General features: G+C 39.3%; 1 protein-coding gene across 2 annotated transcripts in view; it reads left to right on the top strand.

Moving 5' to 3' along the window:
• Nucleotides 1-18054, top strand: part of INTS4 (integrator complex subunit 4) — a 56711-nt gene that overhangs the window by 10680 nt on the left and 27977 nt on the right. For both annotated transcript variants that reach the window (XM_063431191.1, XM_063431183.1), the window contains exons 5-11: nucleotides 2641-2826; nucleotides 4073-4123; nucleotides 6334-6422; nucleotides 7069-7189; nucleotides 8421-8492; nucleotides 8944-9118; nucleotides 14153-14358. In XM_063431191.1, the coding sequence (XP_063287261.1) occupies nucleotides 2641-2826; nucleotides 4073-4123; nucleotides 6334-6422; nucleotides 7069-7189; nucleotides 8421-8492; nucleotides 8944-9118; nucleotides 14153-14358 (900 nt within the window). The remainder of the gene's footprint in view (nucleotides 1-2640; nucleotides 2827-4072; nucleotides 4124-6333; nucleotides 6423-7068; nucleotides 7190-8420; nucleotides 8493-8943; nucleotides 9119-14152; nucleotides 14359-18054) is intronic.

Here is an 18054-nt window from a genome sequence, read left to right as displayed (position 1 = left end):
TGTTAAAAACATTATTTTGCCCCCTCCCTTACCCCTATTAAATAAGGTAAAAACATACTTTTATTCCAATACCACGAGTGTCCATTGGCCGCGCCCCAGATCCTTGGCTGAGATCATCAGAATCGATGATCTCAGCTGCGCCAATCAGCATCTCCTCATAGAGATGCATTGACTCAAAGTTCAGCGTCTCCATGCAAAGCTTTGGAAACACCTTTAACCCCTTAAGGACCAAGCTTCTGGAATAAAAGGGAATCATGACATGTCACACATGTCATGTGTCCTTAAGGTGTTAATGGCCATCTGAGTTTTTTTTTCTCTTAAAAGGCAATGTTTACATGAAAATTCCTGCATGGACATACCATGCTCACCATAACAACTGCATTAAGTTTGTTTCTGTTAATGCAATCCTAGCCACACCTCCTCTGGCAGTGACTGACACAGCCTACGTGAAAAAGTGGTTCACTTATCAATCAGATGTTAACTTGAGTTAAAGGTTTTTATCGCCTACTCTGTAAATTGAACCTTAATCACATACACGGGGCTCCTGCAGGCTATTATTCTAGAAGGCTATTAACAGTGCAGGAAATAAGAAATTAACCAGATGCAATAAGGGAAGTTTAAACATTAGATCTCCCTTTACAGGAAGTGTTTAGGAAGGCTGTGTAAGTCACATGCAGGGAGGTGTGACCAGGACTGCATAAACAATGTGATTTAACTCCTAAATGCCAGGGAATTGAGCAGTGAGACTGCAGGGGAATCTATACACCAAAAAAGCTTCATTAAGCTAAAGTTGTTGGGTGTGTGTATAAAATTCACTTGGAATTGAGTCTCTAATAAAGGCCTTAATTTAATAAGCTTTCCAAATGATTCAATACTGTTGGAATTTTTTTCCAAATTATTTATCTACAGAAGTCACAATTAAAGTACCGTATATACTCGAGTATAAGACGAGTTTTTCAGCACATTTTTTGTGCTGAAAAACCCCAACTCGTCTTATACTCGAGTCAATTGTCTGTATTATGGCAATTTACATTGCCATAATACAGACAAGGACCGGGGGCTGGCAGGAAGCTGTAACTTACCTTCACAGCAGCTCCTGTCAGCTCCCTTCTCTCTCCTCCGGTCCGTGCAGCTCCCAGGTCAGCTCCCTCTGCAAGTCTCGCGAGAGCGGCGGGGTCAGAGCGTTGCCACGGGTTACCATGGCAACGCTCCGCGCGGCCGCGAGACTTGCAGAGGGAGCTGACCTGGGAACTGCACGGACCGGAGGAGAGAGAAGGGAGCTGACAGGAGCTGCTGTGAAGGTAAGTAACAGCTCTCTGCCAGCCCCCCTCCTACAGCCCATCCACTGGACCACCAGGGAGTGAGAGCCCCCCTCCCTGGCCAGCTAACAAGCGGGGAGGGGGGGACAAAAAAAAATAATATAATAATAATAATAATAAAAAAAATAATATAAGAAAAAATAATAATATTAAAATAATATTAATTAAATAATAATAAAAAAATGCCCACCCCCCACCAATGCTCTCCATCACACACTGCACTCATACACACACACTGCACTCATACACACACACTGCACTCATACACACACACTTCACTCATACACACACACACTTCACTCATACACACACACTTCACTCATACACACACACTTCACTCATACACACACACTTCACTCATACACACACTGCACTCATACACACACTGCACTCATACACGCACTCATACACACACACACACTGCACTCATACACTGCACTCATACACGCACACTGCATTTATACACACACACTGCATTTATACACACGCTGCACTCATATACACACTGCATTTATACACTGCACTCATATACACACTGCATTCATTATATACACTGCATTTATGCACACACACTGCACTCATACACACACTGCATTCATACACAAACACACTGCATTCATTATATACACACACTGTAAATAAATATTCAATTAATATATTTTTTTTAGGATCTAATTTTATTTAGAAGGTTACCAGTTGCTGCTGCATTTCCCACCCTAGTCTTATACTCGAGTCAATACGTTTTCCCAGTTTTTTGGGGTAAAATTAGGGGCCTCGGCTTATATTTGGGTCGGCTTATACTCGAGTATATACGGTATATGGGAATTCTTGTTGATAAATAATTTGGAATGTTTTCCTAACACTATTGAATCATTTGATTTGGAAGGCTTATTAGATTGAGGCCAAAGTAAATTCTGATAATAAGCAATTTTACACAACAAGCCTCCGTTTTATTGGAGTTCCTGTGATGGTCACTATCTTCTACAGAAAGTTATACAGTTACAAGTTACTTAGAAATTGCATCTACATTGCATAAGAGCTTGTACAGTCTGTGGAAGCATAGCTTCCCGTGTGATGTATTTCAATATGAAATTGACTTTTTTATATTTTATTAGAACTAGAACAACTAAAATGTAATCAAATAGACCTGGAAAAGAGGAGGTTTTTGCACTATAACCGAAGCAAGAAGCTCATTTTGTAGCATCCCTTTTTAAAATGGTTTTAATAAATAAGCAGATGGTAATTAAATAATAATTTTGAGTAGTATCTCCCTTTTTAAAACTGTCACAGTAAACGGTTACTTATTCTATTGAATCTACAGCACCTTTCTGACACTTCCCATGGTGTCAGGAACAAATGTCTCCAGCTGATTGGATGCCTCGGTGCTGTAGATAAAAGTACTACAAAGGAAACAGAAAATGCTGCAGGCATAGACGTTCAAAAGATTATTGGGGATTACTTTGGGGATCAGGACCCTCGTGTCAGGACTGCTGCAATTAAAGCCATGGTAAATATGCATGCTTATTTTGTTTAATAATAAACGGAATATGAATAATCTGTATTGTGCTGCTCATTGTTTTGTGTATACTGTGTTTACAATATCTCCTATGATCAGGATATAAAGGCTCAGTTAAATTGATTACAGAAGGAGCACCTTAAAGGGATACTAAAGTCACCCAGACCACTTAATCTCAATGAAGAGGTCTGAGTGCACTGTCTTTGTAATTTTAACCCTACAGTTTAAAGCATTGCAGTTTATAGAAACTGCACTGTTTGCATTACAGGGTAAAATCCACCTCTAGTGGCTGTCTTCCTGACAGCCACAAGAGGTGCCTCCTCTGCACTGACCGACCAAAACTCGGTCACGTGACACAGAAGCAAACTGAAGTCAATATTTTCGGTGTTGAATAAGTTTAAAGCTGGTTACGGGTTCCTGGTCATCGTCAGCCCTGCCCCAAACACAAAGTATGGCTAAAGCAGAGATCACATACTGCCTTAACCATACCGATTAATACCAGCGATGTGTGTCTGTGATAGGCTGCAAGCGATAAGCTGACACTCTCAGCCAATTAAAGCCACTCATTGCTTCCTCATTAGCCCAAGCAGCACAGAGGAAATGGGCTGCTGCTGAGTCTCGTTTAGCATTTGATCATTAAAAAACAGTTTAACATGGAATGGCGCTACGGAACTCCAGGCACTGTCGCCACTTTAATGACATGAAGCAATTCTATTTCCTACGGCTTCGCTTTAACCAAAAGGTGAAAGTATAATCCAAAGGGTTAAAAATGTATTTTCAATTTCAAGGGAAAGTAGTCCCCCTTTGTGTTTTGTGGCATTTTATTTATTTAATAATGAGATTGTTATATTATGTTCCTTGTGTCCACAATGCTTCCCTGTGATTTGATTGGACACAAACCAAAACAAATAAGGATGTTTTGTGCTGGATAAGAAAAAACAGACAGATCATCTTAGCTGCAGAAAGCAATATCTACAGCTAGGAAAATGTATGACTTTAGGCAGTTAGGAAATTAAGTTTGGAAAACTAACAAATGCCTATTTTAGCTACAAATGCATTTTGTAACCCAGACCTTCCATTTTACTGAAGGCTTTTTATTTGTAGACCTAAGAATAATCAACACAAGGGGAACAATGTTAAATGCAATGATGAGATGTCGGAGGGCGATTACTTGTATAAAATACCGTATTAAACTTCATTTTTAAAAAAAATAATTTTATGAAAATCTTTGTTCCAGCTACAACTTCATGAACGAGGACTGAAATTACAACAAACAATGTATGGTCAGGTATAGAATTCTCTCTTTGCCAAAATTTGTAACTGTGATTGTACTTCCAGGTCATGTATAATCTTTTTTTTATTTTTTTTTATTTGCCGAATATTGTAATGTTGATCGTTTTCCTTTGTCTATACAATCCGTGAAGGACCAAAATGCCTGTAAAACAGAGAACAAACAACATGATGCAGATTAAAGATAGTTAAATGGTTTTTGCTGGTTGCAGTTACAAATGTTTGAATGTTTTTGTTTTTTAAAAGTTTATATGTTTAAAAAAAAAAAATATATATATATATATATATATATATATATATATATATATATATATATAGGCTTTATGTGTGTGTGTGTATTCTTTAGTTGTGTGCCAGAACTTCAGTGATTACGCTGGCTGGTGCACACCGCACAAGGAAGCAGGCTCCTTTGATAATTTAGCCACACTACACTTGCTGGGAAGAGAGCATACATTGTGTGCAGCTGTATGTAAGAGATTAATGATTTGTGTCTGTGTTTGTGTATGGCAATACCGATTTGTGTGTACATTCACGTCTGGCAGTACAGTACCCTAACAGACCAGCCTTCTCAACCACAACAAATAATTGTGCAATTGCCACTTGATGTGGGCCAGGCCAGCAACAATCTGGGATTAAGCTAATTATTCCCTAGACTCTGACTTGTCTCTCTATCTTGAGATGAATGGCCACAGACTGCATTTAAGTTCTTAGGGAGCTGTCTTAAAGGAAAACTGTAGCGGAAATATGCCTCTCTCAGTATAATGCTGATTGCAGCTTGCAATAGGTGCTTAATAAAAAAAAATAAAAACATTCAGAGTAAAGGTGTCAGTACCTCTGGGTAATATCCTGCCGTCTCAATGTTTTGCAAAGCTGTAAAACGTAAAGTTATGGAGACATAAAGAAGGTCTTTGTGGCCTGCCATAGGGCACCACTTCGACCGAAGTTACTCTCAATGTATTCTAAGGTTATCCTGCCTACACCTCAAGACTGTATTCTCCCCTTTATGGCCCAATAGGAAAAGGAGAGTGCAGTGGGCCTTACACCCAACTAATCAATGCTTTACGAGGTATCTCCAAGTCCTATACACATATAGCGTAATAACATAAATGTATGTATCTGTATGTAAAAATCAGTCTTAGCTATACCTAGCAAGCTACAGCCCTCACCTCAACGTAAAAAATACTGTGGATGCCCTGAAATTGGAGGGGGGGGGGGGCAATAACAATAATACAGTAATACAGGTCCTTTCTTACTAGCTTATTAGGTTTGCAACTGCATGTGTTCTACAGATAAATAAAACAAAGAAACATAATCACAATACAAAGCGACAAGTTTTGTTTAATATAAGATAAGAACGACGACTCCAAGGTGTATACATTTGTGTAGCGTGTCCTGCTTGGAACACGGAGCACCTCATCTGTGCGTTAAATTACCGGGGAACGAAAATGAAACTACAGACTTTAAATGGAGAACTACGATTTAGCATGCATTGCATTGAAGGTCAGGATAAAGAAACATGGAAAGCAAATGCTCTGCGTTTCTTCCACACTAGACTGAAGACATCCTTGCCCTAAAACATACTGCCAGTAGGTTACAGTCTCCCCAACTAGGAATCCTACATTTGAGCCCCCGATGTAGTAATAAAGAAAATAAAAAGCTGTGTGACTGCATAATCGAACAGCCGGTTGGAGTGACTGTCAAGTACTGTGCATCATGTGTAGTTGCCTACCTAGCAAGCTCGTAATGGATGGGTTATGGGGATGGGGGGGGGAGAGGGGGGAGCTTACATTTTAATGGCTTTGCAGGACCTACCAACTAGTTAAGATGGAAGCAACTTCCCAGGATTAAGTACTGCTACTTCTATGCTTGGAAAGGGAGATTATTGTGCTCTCTTATTCGTCTGTGTGTACGTTGACTGGGGTGAGAATGTTACCGTCTCATACTTCAGTGAAAATGCTGGGGGAAAAGCAGTTCAGAGATTAATGACACCAATGCAGAAGAGCCAAAGAGACCGTGCAAAGCACATAATCATAATACAAAAGTGTCAGCTAGTAAGTGATTAGTGCTGAGTATGTTGGGCCAGTTTGTTATTAAATAACACAGACTGTCATATAGACTGGTCTACTGTCATCTTCTATCCCTGTACTAGTGTTTCTGTACATTTGTGACGCGTTTTTGATTTCCTTCTTGTTCCTTCTGTCTGTCCAGGCCTGTAAGCTGTTGTCTGATGATTATGAACAAGTCCGTAGTGCCGCAGTGCAGCTGACTTGGGTGTTAAGCCAGATTTATCCTGAAAGGTAATATTTCTGGTGAAATCCATAAGCCCTTTTGCTTTCAAATTTGTGAAGTTCGGTATTCAGACATATCTATATGTGTTGTTTTGCTATAATGCTAGGTCTTTCTGAAAAGAATCAGTGCAGCTTCTGTTTAAACATGTTGACATTTAAAATAATTTTGCTTTCCTTATTGTCACCTTACTACAATATAATTGTAAAGCCATTGCATGATTCTAGCAGGGCAATATATTGGGTGAATTATTTGCTAAACAGTTGCCAAGACAAACTCATGTTGAGTCAAAGTGGCACTCAATGGAAAATTCTCCAACATAGCTCTTTTGGCTAGCATTTCCCCACTTAGATCTCAAGTAACTAATTTGTGAAAACTGATTTTCTTTTTTTAAATAACTATTGATTTTTAAACTATTTTGTTTACATAATGATACCCTGTCTTTGTAATATTGCTTTATCTATTAACATATTTTCCTTGTTTTCTTCTTCGTGTTTCTTTGAACATGTTTTGAAACTTGCTATCCTATACTAACTTGGCCATGTTTTGTATTATTATGATTTCTATACTGGGCTGGGATTGTCTGTTCTTCCTTGCCCCATGCAATAACCTGAGACAGAGGGATGTGCGTGCATAATATAATTTGTGTCTACTCAGCATCGTGCCTATCCCTTCATCCAATGAAGAGATCCGTCTTGTTGATGATGCTTTTGGAAAAGTGTGTCACATGGCTAGCGATGGCTCCTGGGTGGTCAGAGTCCAGGCCTGCAAACTTCTGGTGAGATATCACTAATTTAACAATGGAAATTATGGCATTGTTCAACTTTTAGCATATTGCCTGAGAGTTTGGGTGTTTACTAAAATATGTTTCCTGGCCTTCTGAATCAGTTTCTGCACATTTTGAATATTTTTATTTATTAGTTATCCAGTCCTGCAGAATTTGTTTCTATATTTTAAAGAAACCAATAATCATTATGAACACTTGGAGGTTAAAATGGCTTCTAAATATATCAAAATACTCATTGGTTAAAGTCCTGATTGATAAACTTTAGCAATTTTTCAATCTGTTCTTCACATGCAGGACAATACACCTGACATTGTGGAACCATTTTCATAATGTAGTGTTCTGGTGAATGCTCCTTGTCTGGAATACATTTTAGATGTTGTACAATATTGCAGTGACTGTGGGATAACAAAGCATATTTATGTTTCAAACCTTTTGAGATGTGGTTTAATGCAGCAGGTTCTACAGAATGATCCCTAGCTGGTAAGGCTTAGAGCCTTAATAGACTATTGTCTGTTCTCTGAGATTTCTCCTGGCAGGTTTGCTGATAAACATTGGAGATAAAGTAGAATACAGCAGATTGTATGGGATACCTTTTTGCTGGTGTTATGAAATGATACCTGGTTGGTAAGGTTTAGAAATGTTGTAGAATCCTGCAGGTTTTGTGGGCTGTCTCTTTGTAGATAAGCTATATTGTAGGACAGAGCAGGTTCTGTAGAAAAGACAGTGCTTATATTGCTGCCTAATGCAATCTGTAGTGAATGTCACTTGGACAGCCACTAGAGGCACTTACTGGATGCGGTCCTGCAAAGATTGAGTCAATGCATCTCTATGAGAAGATGCTGATTGATGCGGTCTTGTGATGGCCATGCAAGCTCAATCCCTACGGGAAGCATTGGATAGGCTGAAATCATCAGTAATAATGATCTTTGCTAGGGGAGGAGTCTCTGCTTTGGCGAGATCAGTGCGCCAGGGGAAATCAGGTGAGTAAAACTATTTTCTTCTATTATGGCTGGTATAACATGCAAATGAGCACAGGCACGTTTGTATTCCTAATGCTAGAGTGTTTCATTCTGGCTTCACTATCAACTTGCAGACTGAAATCCCTGATTTGGTTTTGTGAAGATGTTCAATGTACGGTATTTGTAGACTAGAGTCTAAGAAAATCCTCTGTGTTTTAAGATAAAATGATCTCTACCATAATCTTTGTTTCTGTATTTTCAAGGGGTCCATGCAGCAGGTTAGTCCCCACTTCTTGGAGCAGACTCTGGACAAAAAATTGATGTCAGACCTTAGAGTAAGTATTACCCTGGATGTATCTTACAATGGATGCAATGTTTTTGCACATCATGCTCGAGAGCTTCTCGTAAACCAACTTCACAAATAATATGAAAGGATGGTGGTTTTACTAGTCCTCATTGTTCAGACATAATCTTACAAAGGACAAATCAAATTAATAAATTTTTCATGCAGTTTAACTTTTAGAGCCATAGTGTATAATATTCTGCACTATTTGAAATGTAGTTGAAACTGGTGATATTTAATGTAGAGTTGTTTTAATTTACAGAATGTATTCCGTATCCAAACAATATTTGAATAATCATGTGCTGTAAAATTGAATGTGCAATATTTTTCTTCTTGCTCACAATAAATGGGATTCTTGGGAATTTTAGTGACCCCATCCTCACTTGCTGTATATTGTAAAAGATTTCTGTATGCAATCATTCAAGTGCATGTTCTCTACCCAGCGGAAGCGGACTGCACATGAACGTGCTAAAGAACTCTACAGCTCTGGGGAGTTTTCGAGTGGCCGAAAATGGGGAGATGACACCCCCAAAGAAGAGCTAGACACGGGAGCTGTGAACCTTATTGAGTCCGGAGCATGTGGAGCTTTTGTTCACGGTCTGGAAGATGAGATGTATGGTATGGAAAACTCACTAATTTCCTTCACTTTAATCACTAGAGTTATGTTTAACTACCTGACTCTTAGAATGGAAGAAAATTTTAACCACTTAAGTACTGACCTTATTATGAGTGGAACTGCTCTGTAAACTAATAGTAGTCATATCATAACTCCTCTGAGCTTACACTTAGCCTGGTGAACTGGGCTATATACAGCTATTGGTCTTTGCACGCGAGGCTCACGCCTCAGACCTCTCCTGGGATGAAAGAGAGCTCAGCTCTAGCTCAATGACTGGAGCTGGAGCTACACCTGGAGAGAAATGGTAAAATATATCTATAAAATAATTGTCAAGATTTCGTGCTAAAAAATTCCAGACAGGGGACTTGCACCTTATTATGATTATGGCACCTAAAAACAATACTTTAACATGTTCACAAACACAAACCAGGATTTATTTTTATAAATAGATTTTGAGGACAAAATGGTTTAAGCAAAGAGCACATATAGAAACACAAACATTTGTAGAGTATAAAAGAAATATCAGAATTCTTCATTTTAAGTTGATTTTTGGGGTTTGAAAACAAATCCAATAATTATTTAACTGGCACAGACTTTGTAACTTCTAACCTCAACTTATTGCATCTTTATATGCCTGATTCACACATCCAATTTCTCCAGAAGGTGTAAATATTTACTCATAAACATGTAGCAAAAACTCTTAAATAGGCACTATAGTCACCTAAACAACTTTAGCTTAATGAAGCAGTTTTAGTGTATAGACCACGCCTCTCAGGTTTCACTGCTCAATTCACTGCCATTTAGGAGTTAAATCACTTTGTTTCTGTTTATGCAGCCCTTGCCACACCTCCCCTGACTCTGATTGACACAGCCTGCATGAAAAAAACTGGTTTTACTTTCAATCAGATGTAATTTACCTTAAACAATTTTATCTCTTGCTCTGTAAATTGAACTTTATTCACATACAAGAGGCTCTTGCAGGGTCTAGCAAGCTATTAACATAGCAGGGGATAAGAAAATCTAAATTAAACAGAACTTGCAGTAAAGGAAGGATAAACATTAGATGACTTTTTACAGGAAGTGTTTATAAAGGCTGTGCAAGTCACATGCAGGGAGGTGTGACTAGGGTTTATAAACAAAGTGATTTAACTCCTAAATGGCAGAGAATTGAGCAATGAGAGTGCAGGGGCATGATCTATACACCAAAACCGCTTCATTAAGTTAAAGTTGTTTAGTTGACTATAGTGTCCCTATAAGGACATGATATGATAAACTGTGGGTTTTCATGTATTATTGAAATGCAACTTGCATTATCTAAAGTTAACCTGGGAACTATGATATGAGTATAAAAGTTACAGGCCAGCAAAGTGTACCACAGATTACCTTTAAAAAAAAAAAAAATCAAACAAACAAATAATATATTTTAAATCTGCAAAACTAACTAAAAATGTATATTAGTAGACTGTAAAACTATTTTTTTGCATCCACCTAGTGTACTTATATAGAAACGTAGAATGTGGCGGCAGATAAGAACCATTCGGCACATCTAGTCTGCCCAATTTTCGAAATACATCCATTAGTCCCTGGCCTTATCTTATAGTTAGGATAGCATTATACCTATCCCACGCATGCTTAAACTCCTTTACTGTGTTAAAGGACCACTATAGGCACCCAGACCACTTCAGCTTACTGAAGTGGTCTGGGTGCCAGGTCCACCTAGGACTAACCCTTTCTAGCGGCTGTCTCATTGACAGCCGCTAGAGGCGCTTCCGCACTTCTCACTGGGATTTTCACAGTGAGAAGACGCCAGCGTCCATAGGAAAGCATTGAGAATGCTTTCCTATGAGACTGGCTGAATGCGCGCGCGGCTCTTGCCGCGCATGCGCATTCAGCTGATGACAGGGAAAGGAGGAGGAGAGTCTCCAGCACCGAGGGAGCCCGGCGCTGGAGAAAGGTAAGTGTTTAACCCCTTCCTCTCCATCCAGCCTGGCGGGAGGGGGGCCATGAGGGTGGGGGCACCCTCAGAGCACTATAGTGCCAGGAAAACGAGTATGTTTTCCTGGCACTATTGTGGTCCTTTAACCTCTACCACTTCAGCTGGAAGGCTGTTCCATGCATCCACAACCCTCTCAGTAAAGTAATACTTCCTGATATTATTTTTAAACCTTTGCCCCTCTAATTTAAGACTATGTCCTCTTGTTGTGGTAGTTTTTCTTCTTTTAAATATAGTCTCCTCCTTTACTGTGTTGATTCCCTTTATGTATTTAAATGTTTCTATCATATCCCCCCTGTCTCGTCTTTCCTTCAAGCTATACATGTTAAGATCCTTTAACCTTCCCTTGTAAGTTTTATCCTGCAATCCATGATCCAGTTTAGTAGCCCTTCTCTGAACTCTCTCTAAAGTATCAATATCCTTCTGGAGAAACGGTCTCCAGTACTGCATACAATACTCCAAGTGAGGTCTCACCAGTGTTCTGTATAATGGCATGAGCACTTCCCTCTTTCTACTGCTAATACCTCTCCCTATACAACCAAGCATTCTGCTAGCATTTCCTGCTGCTCTATTACATTGTCTGCCTACCTTTAGATCATCAGAAATAATCACCCCTAAATCCCTTTCATCAGATGTTGCGGTTAGGGCTCTATCAAATATTCTGTACTCTGCCCTTGGGTTTTTACATCCAAGATGCATTATCTTCAACATATCCACATTAAATGTCAGTTGCCACAACTCTGACCATTTTTCTAGTTTACCTAAAAAATGTGCCATTTGGCTTATCCCTCCTGGAACATCAACCCTGTTACATATCTTAGTATGATCAGCAAAATGACATACCTTACCATCAAGACCTTCTGCAATATCACTAATAAAAATATTAAAGAGAATGGGTCCAAGTACAGATCCCTGAGGTACCCCACTGGTGACAAGCCCATGCTTCGAATATACTCAATTGACTACAACCCTCTGTTGCCTGTCACTCAGCCACTGCCTTTCCTATTCAACAATATTGGAATCCAAACTTAAAGATTGCAGTTTATTGATAAGCCTTCTATGTGCAACAGTGTCAAAAAAAGCCTTACTGAACTCTAGGTAAGTCATGTCTACTGCACCACCCTAATCTATTATTTTAGTTACCTAATCAGAAAAAAATCAAGATTACCTTGGCATGATCTCCCTGTGTAAACCCATGTTGTCTCTGATCTTTAAATCCATGTGATTTGAGATGTTCATCAATCCTATCCTTTAACATGGTTTCCATTACTTTCCCCACTACTGAAGTAAGGCTTACTGGCCTATAGTTGTCCGACTCCTCCCTACTACTTTTCTTGTGAATGGGCACTCACTAACTTCCAATCTTCTGGGACTACTCCTGTTAACAATGATTAGTTAAATAAATACCTTAATGGTTTTGCTAGTACACCACTAAGCTATTTTAATAACTTTGGGTGTATTCCATTGGGCCCCACTGACTTATTTGTCTTTACTTTTGACAGTTGAAATAGAACCTCTTCCTCTGTAAACTCACATGTAACAAATGCCTCATTTGTCCTTTTTCCTAACTGAGGCCCCTTTCCTTCATTTTCATCTGTAAATCCTGAACAAAAATATTAATTGAGGCAGTCAGCTGAGTATTTATGTTCAGTATTTACAGATGAAAATTAATACTGTGCCCCAAAAAACACTATAGAAAGTAATGTATATGCAGGCAAGTTGCCCTTTTCCCAGTTTTTGCCAAATCTAGCAGTAATTTTTTTCCACATATATTGAATTTAGTGTATTTCGTAAGCTTGGTGTGTCCAACCACATCATTGACCTTGTATGTATACATTAGCACTACCCCACATATATACCTTTGCCAGATTTTTGGAGAATTTTGGAGAATTTCATTTGGAGGATCAAATTTGAGACCTGTCCTAATTTTTACATTCCTGTTGCCTCTTACAAAAGATGTTTGTTAAATTCGCACTGTGTGTGCCACCTAACAGACCAGCATCAAACTCTGACTCTGTTTCTAAGCTTACCGTAGACCCTGTCCCTGCTTAAATCAAACCTTACCAAACCGTATTGCTGGACTCCTTCATCGTGGCTAACAGTCATTGGGACGCTGTAATAGCCCGCCACAGAGATACAATACCAGGGTGGCTTCTGGAAAGCTATTACTGTCTTGTGCTTGAGACATCCAGCAATTGCCCAGTGTACCAAGCACTCCCGCCTGCCACCGGCAAATCTCTGTGGCAATGGGCATCTGATAGATGTGGCATGATACCTTGGGAAGCTCTATTGCCAGACTGTATCACTACTTATAAATATGAAAAACATGTTGCCAATATGAGGCAATATATAAAACAAAACCACATAGAGAGACAAAATTTGTAATCAAAAAAGGCAGGTGCAAACCATATAAGAACTCCCTCAAGTGCTTAATTACAGACATCTATATATAATACAGAATGCACACTATAACAACCACAAATATCAAATACAAAACTTTAATAAGTATATAAATAACAACAAATGAAAAAATCAAACAAAGTAACACAATAAGGCAAATATTAATCAAGAGTAATTTACCCAAATCTTTTAACACAAGTAATGAGGCAATAACATATTGTTAAATATATTGTTATGGCTTTGTACTAACAGCATATTTTTAAGTACATAGCGTGTGTGTATTTTTGACATTCCTCCAGTGAGGTCCAAGCTATTGGAATACACTGAATGCAGTTCTCATTCTTCTGTTGAGTGAGTGCAGTTACAGAAGTGTGTCTGCACTTACTTTGTAGGTGAGTGTCACAGCTATATTTATATTTGAATTTTTATTTATAATTATGCATTATATATTATTGTATTATTATTTATAATGTGCATTTTATTCTGTTGTATGTTCTACAATCGTGTAAGACTGGATTTTACTAAATATAAATGTACATTTCTTTCTATTTTAAAGTCAGATTGCGCACAACATTTCCATAGATTTTATTGACCATTTGCTGTTCATGGGTTTTTTATCATGACTTGTTCTTTTTCACCCCAGAGGTAAGGATAGCTGCTGTGGAATCTCTCTGTCTGCTGGCACGATCCTCTCGTCCCTTTGCGGAGAAGTGCCTGGACTTCCTGGTGGATATGTTTAATGACGAGATTGAGGAGGTCCGTTTGCAGTCCATCCACACTATGCGCAAGATATCTGACAACATCACCCTGCGGGAAGACCAGCTAGATACTATACTGGCTGTGCTGGAGGTAGGTGTTTTTCTCCTTAAATTAATTTTCCCTGTCATTTACATCAGTTGCCCCGGATGGGACACTCTATACTGATATGCCTATTTGTATTTAAAAAAGAACTGTATTATGATGCAAAAATCTCATGCTAAACTGACATAGCAAGTTCCATATTAAAAATGTACAATTATACCACAATCTACCCATTTAATATCTTTATACAGGGAGTGCAGAATTATTAGGCAAATTAGTATTTTGACCACATCATCCTCTTTATGCATGTTGTCTTACTCCAAGCTGTATAGGCTCAAAAGCCTACTACCAATTAAGCATATTAGGTGATGTGCATCTCTGTAATGAGAAGGGGTGTGGTCTAATGACATCAACACCCTATATCAGGTGTGCATAATTATTAGGCAACTTCCTTTCCTTTGGCAAAATGGGTCAAAAGAAGGACTTGACAGGCTCAGAAAAGTCAAAAATAGTGAGATATCTTGCAGAGGGATGCAGCACTCTTAAAATTGCAAAGCTTCTGAAGCGTGATCATCGAACAATCAAGCGTTTCATTCAAAATAGTCAACAGGGTCGCAAGAAGCGTGTGGAGAAACCAAGGCGCAAAATAACTGCCCATGAACTGAGAAAAGTCAAGCGTGCAGCTGCCAAGATGCCACTTTCCACCAGTTTGCCCATATTTCAGAGCTGCAACATCACTGGAGTGCCCAAAAGCACAAGGTGTGCAATACTCAGAGACATGGCCAAGGTAAGAAAGGCTGAAAGACAACCACCACTGAACAAGACACACAAGCTGAAACGTCAAGACTGGGCCAAGAAATATCTCAAGACTGATTTTTCTAAGGTTTTATGGACTGATGAAATGAGAGTGAGTCTTGATGGGCCAGATGGATGGATTGGTAAAAGGCAGAGAGCTCCAGTCCGACTCAGACGCCAGCAAGGTGAAGGTGGAGTACTGGTTTGGGCTGGTATCATCAAAGATGAGCTTGTGGGGCCTTTTCGGGTTGAGAATGGAGTCAAGCTCAACTCCCAGTCCTACTGCCAGTTTCTGGAAGACACCTTCAAGCAGTGGTACAGGAAGAAGTCTGCATCCTTCAAGAAAAACATGATTTTCATGCAGGACAATGCTCCATCACACGCGTCCAAGTACTCCACAGCGTGGATGGCAAGAAAGGGTATAAAAGAAGAAAATCTAATGACATGGCCTCCTTGTTCACCTGATCTGAACCCCATTGAGAACCTGTGGTCCATCATCAAATGTGAGATTTACAAGGAGGGAAAACAGTACACCTCTCTGAACAGTGTCTGGGAGGCTGTGGTTGCTGCTGCACGCAATGTTGATGGTGAACCGATCAAAACACTGACAGAATCCATGGATGGCAGGCTTTTGAGTGTCCTTGCAAAGAAAGGTGGCTATATTGGTCACTGATTTGTTTTTGTTATGTTTTTGAATGTCAGAAATATATATTTGTGAATGTTGAGATGTTATATTGGTTTCACTGGTAAAAATAAATAATTGAAATGGGTATATATTTGTTTTTTGTTAAGTTGCCTAATAATTATGCACAGTAATAGTCACCTGCACACACAGATATCCCCCTAAAATAGCTATAACTAAAAACAAACTAAAAACTACTTCCAAAAATATTCAACTTTGATATTAATGAGTTTTTTGGGTTCATTGAGAACATGGTTGTTGTTCAATAATAAAATTAATCCTCAAAAATACAACTTGCCTAATAATTCTGCACTCCCTGTACTCTTTATACACTATGCCTGTGTATCAAGATATTAAATAGACACATAGGCCTCAATTTAATGTTGTTTTATAAGCTTTCCAAATGATTTAATATTTCTGGGTAAACCATTAAAATTATTTAATATTCTGAAAAAATATATATATTTTTTTTTGGTCATATTGATATATTTTTATATATTGATATGGATAAAAAAGTTTATCCAATGATACTAAATCAAGGCTATAGTGGTGTGCATATATATATATTATTATTATTACTGGTATTTATATAACCGCATATTCCGTAGCGCTATACAATATTATCAAAGGGAGAGATTTAACAATAAATGAGACAATTACAAAAACTTATAGGAACAATAGGTTGAAGAGGGCCCAGCTCAAACAAGCTTACAGTCTATATACACTACCTGGCCAAAAAAAAGTCGCTACCTGGATTTAACTAAGCAAATCGGTAAGAGCCTCCTATTGGATAGTTACTGCGTGGGCGATTATCTTTCCGCTGGCAACAAGTTATTTAACCCCAACTGATGCAACGAGTAGCTTCTCATTTCTTAAACAACCATGTCGAAAGAGGTTGAAGGGTCAAATCACTGGCATGCATCAAGCAGTAAAAACATCTAAGGAGCTTGCAGAAACTACTAAAATTGGGTTAAGAACTGTCCAACTCATTATTAAAAACTGGAAGGATAGTGGGAAACCATCGTCTTTGAGGGAGAGAGGCAGATGAAGTGATGCACCCATGGTGCCTAGTGCCTACTGTACAAGCCTGTGGGGGCAGTGCTATGATCTGGGGTTGCTGCAGTTGGTCAGGTCTAGGTTCAGCAACATTATGTGCCCAAAGAATGAGGTCAGCTGACTACCTGAATATACTGAATGACCAGTTTATTCCATCAATGGATTTTTTTCTTCCCTGATTGCACGGGCATATTCCAAGATGACAATGCCAGGATTCATCAAGCTCAAATTGTGAAAGAGTGGTTCAGGGAGCATGAGACATCATTTTCACACATGGATTGGCCACCACAGGGTCCAGGCCTTAACCCCATTAAGAATCTTTGGGATGTGCTGGAGAAGGCTTTGTGCAGTGGTCCGACTCTCCCATCATCAATACAAGATCTTGGGGAAAAATGAATGCAACACTGGACAAAAATAAATCTTGTGACATTGCAGAAGCTTATCGGAACAATGCCACAGCGAATGTGTGCCGTAATCAAAGCTAAAGGCGGTCCAACAAAATATTAGTGTGTGACCTTTTTTTTTAGGTGGTGACTTTTTTGGCCAGGCAGTGTATATATGAGGGTATGGGGCTGGCTACAATTACTTAAAGGACCACTCTAGGCACCCAGACCACTTCAGCTTAATGAAGTGGTATGGGTGCCAGGTCCAGCTAGGGTTAACTAATTTTTTTATAAACATAGCAGTTTCAGAGAAACTGCTATGTTTATCAATTAGTTAAGCCTTCCCCTTTTTCCTCTAGTGGCTGTCTCACTGACAGCCGCTAGAGGCGCTTGCGTGATTCTCACTGTGAAAATCACAGTGAGAGCACGCAAGCGTCCATAGGAAAGCATTATGAATGCTTTCCTATGCGACCGGCTGAATGCGCGCGCAGCTCTTGCCGCGCGTGCGCATTCAGCCGACGGGGAGGAGAAGAGGAGGATCGGAGGAGAAGAGCTCTCCGCCCAGCGCTGGAAAAAGGTAAGTTTTAACCCTTTTCCCCTTTCCAGAGCCGGGCGGGAGGGGGTCCCTGAGGGTGGGGGCACCCTCAGGGCACTCTAGTGCCAGGAAAACGAGTATGCTTTCCTGGCACTAGAGTGGTCCTTTAAGGAATGCGCATCTCAATAGCATTTTCACGAAGCGATTGTTGTGCCTTAGTTAGCTGTTCTCTTTCACTTTCCTTCTCTTCAGGACAGCGCCCACTCAACACAGGTGTTCCTTATTACTCCAAT

This window comes from Pelobates fuscus, chromosome 1 (genome assembly GCF_036172605.1).
Source record: "Pelobates fuscus isolate aPelFus1 chromosome 1, aPelFus1.pri, whole genome shotgun sequence".
Taxonomy (NCBI): Eukaryota; Metazoa; Chordata; class Amphibia; order Anura; family Pelobatidae; genus Pelobates; species Pelobates fuscus.
Note: the sequence above shows the minus strand (reverse complement) of the source record. Positions and strands in the feature narration are given on the sequence as shown.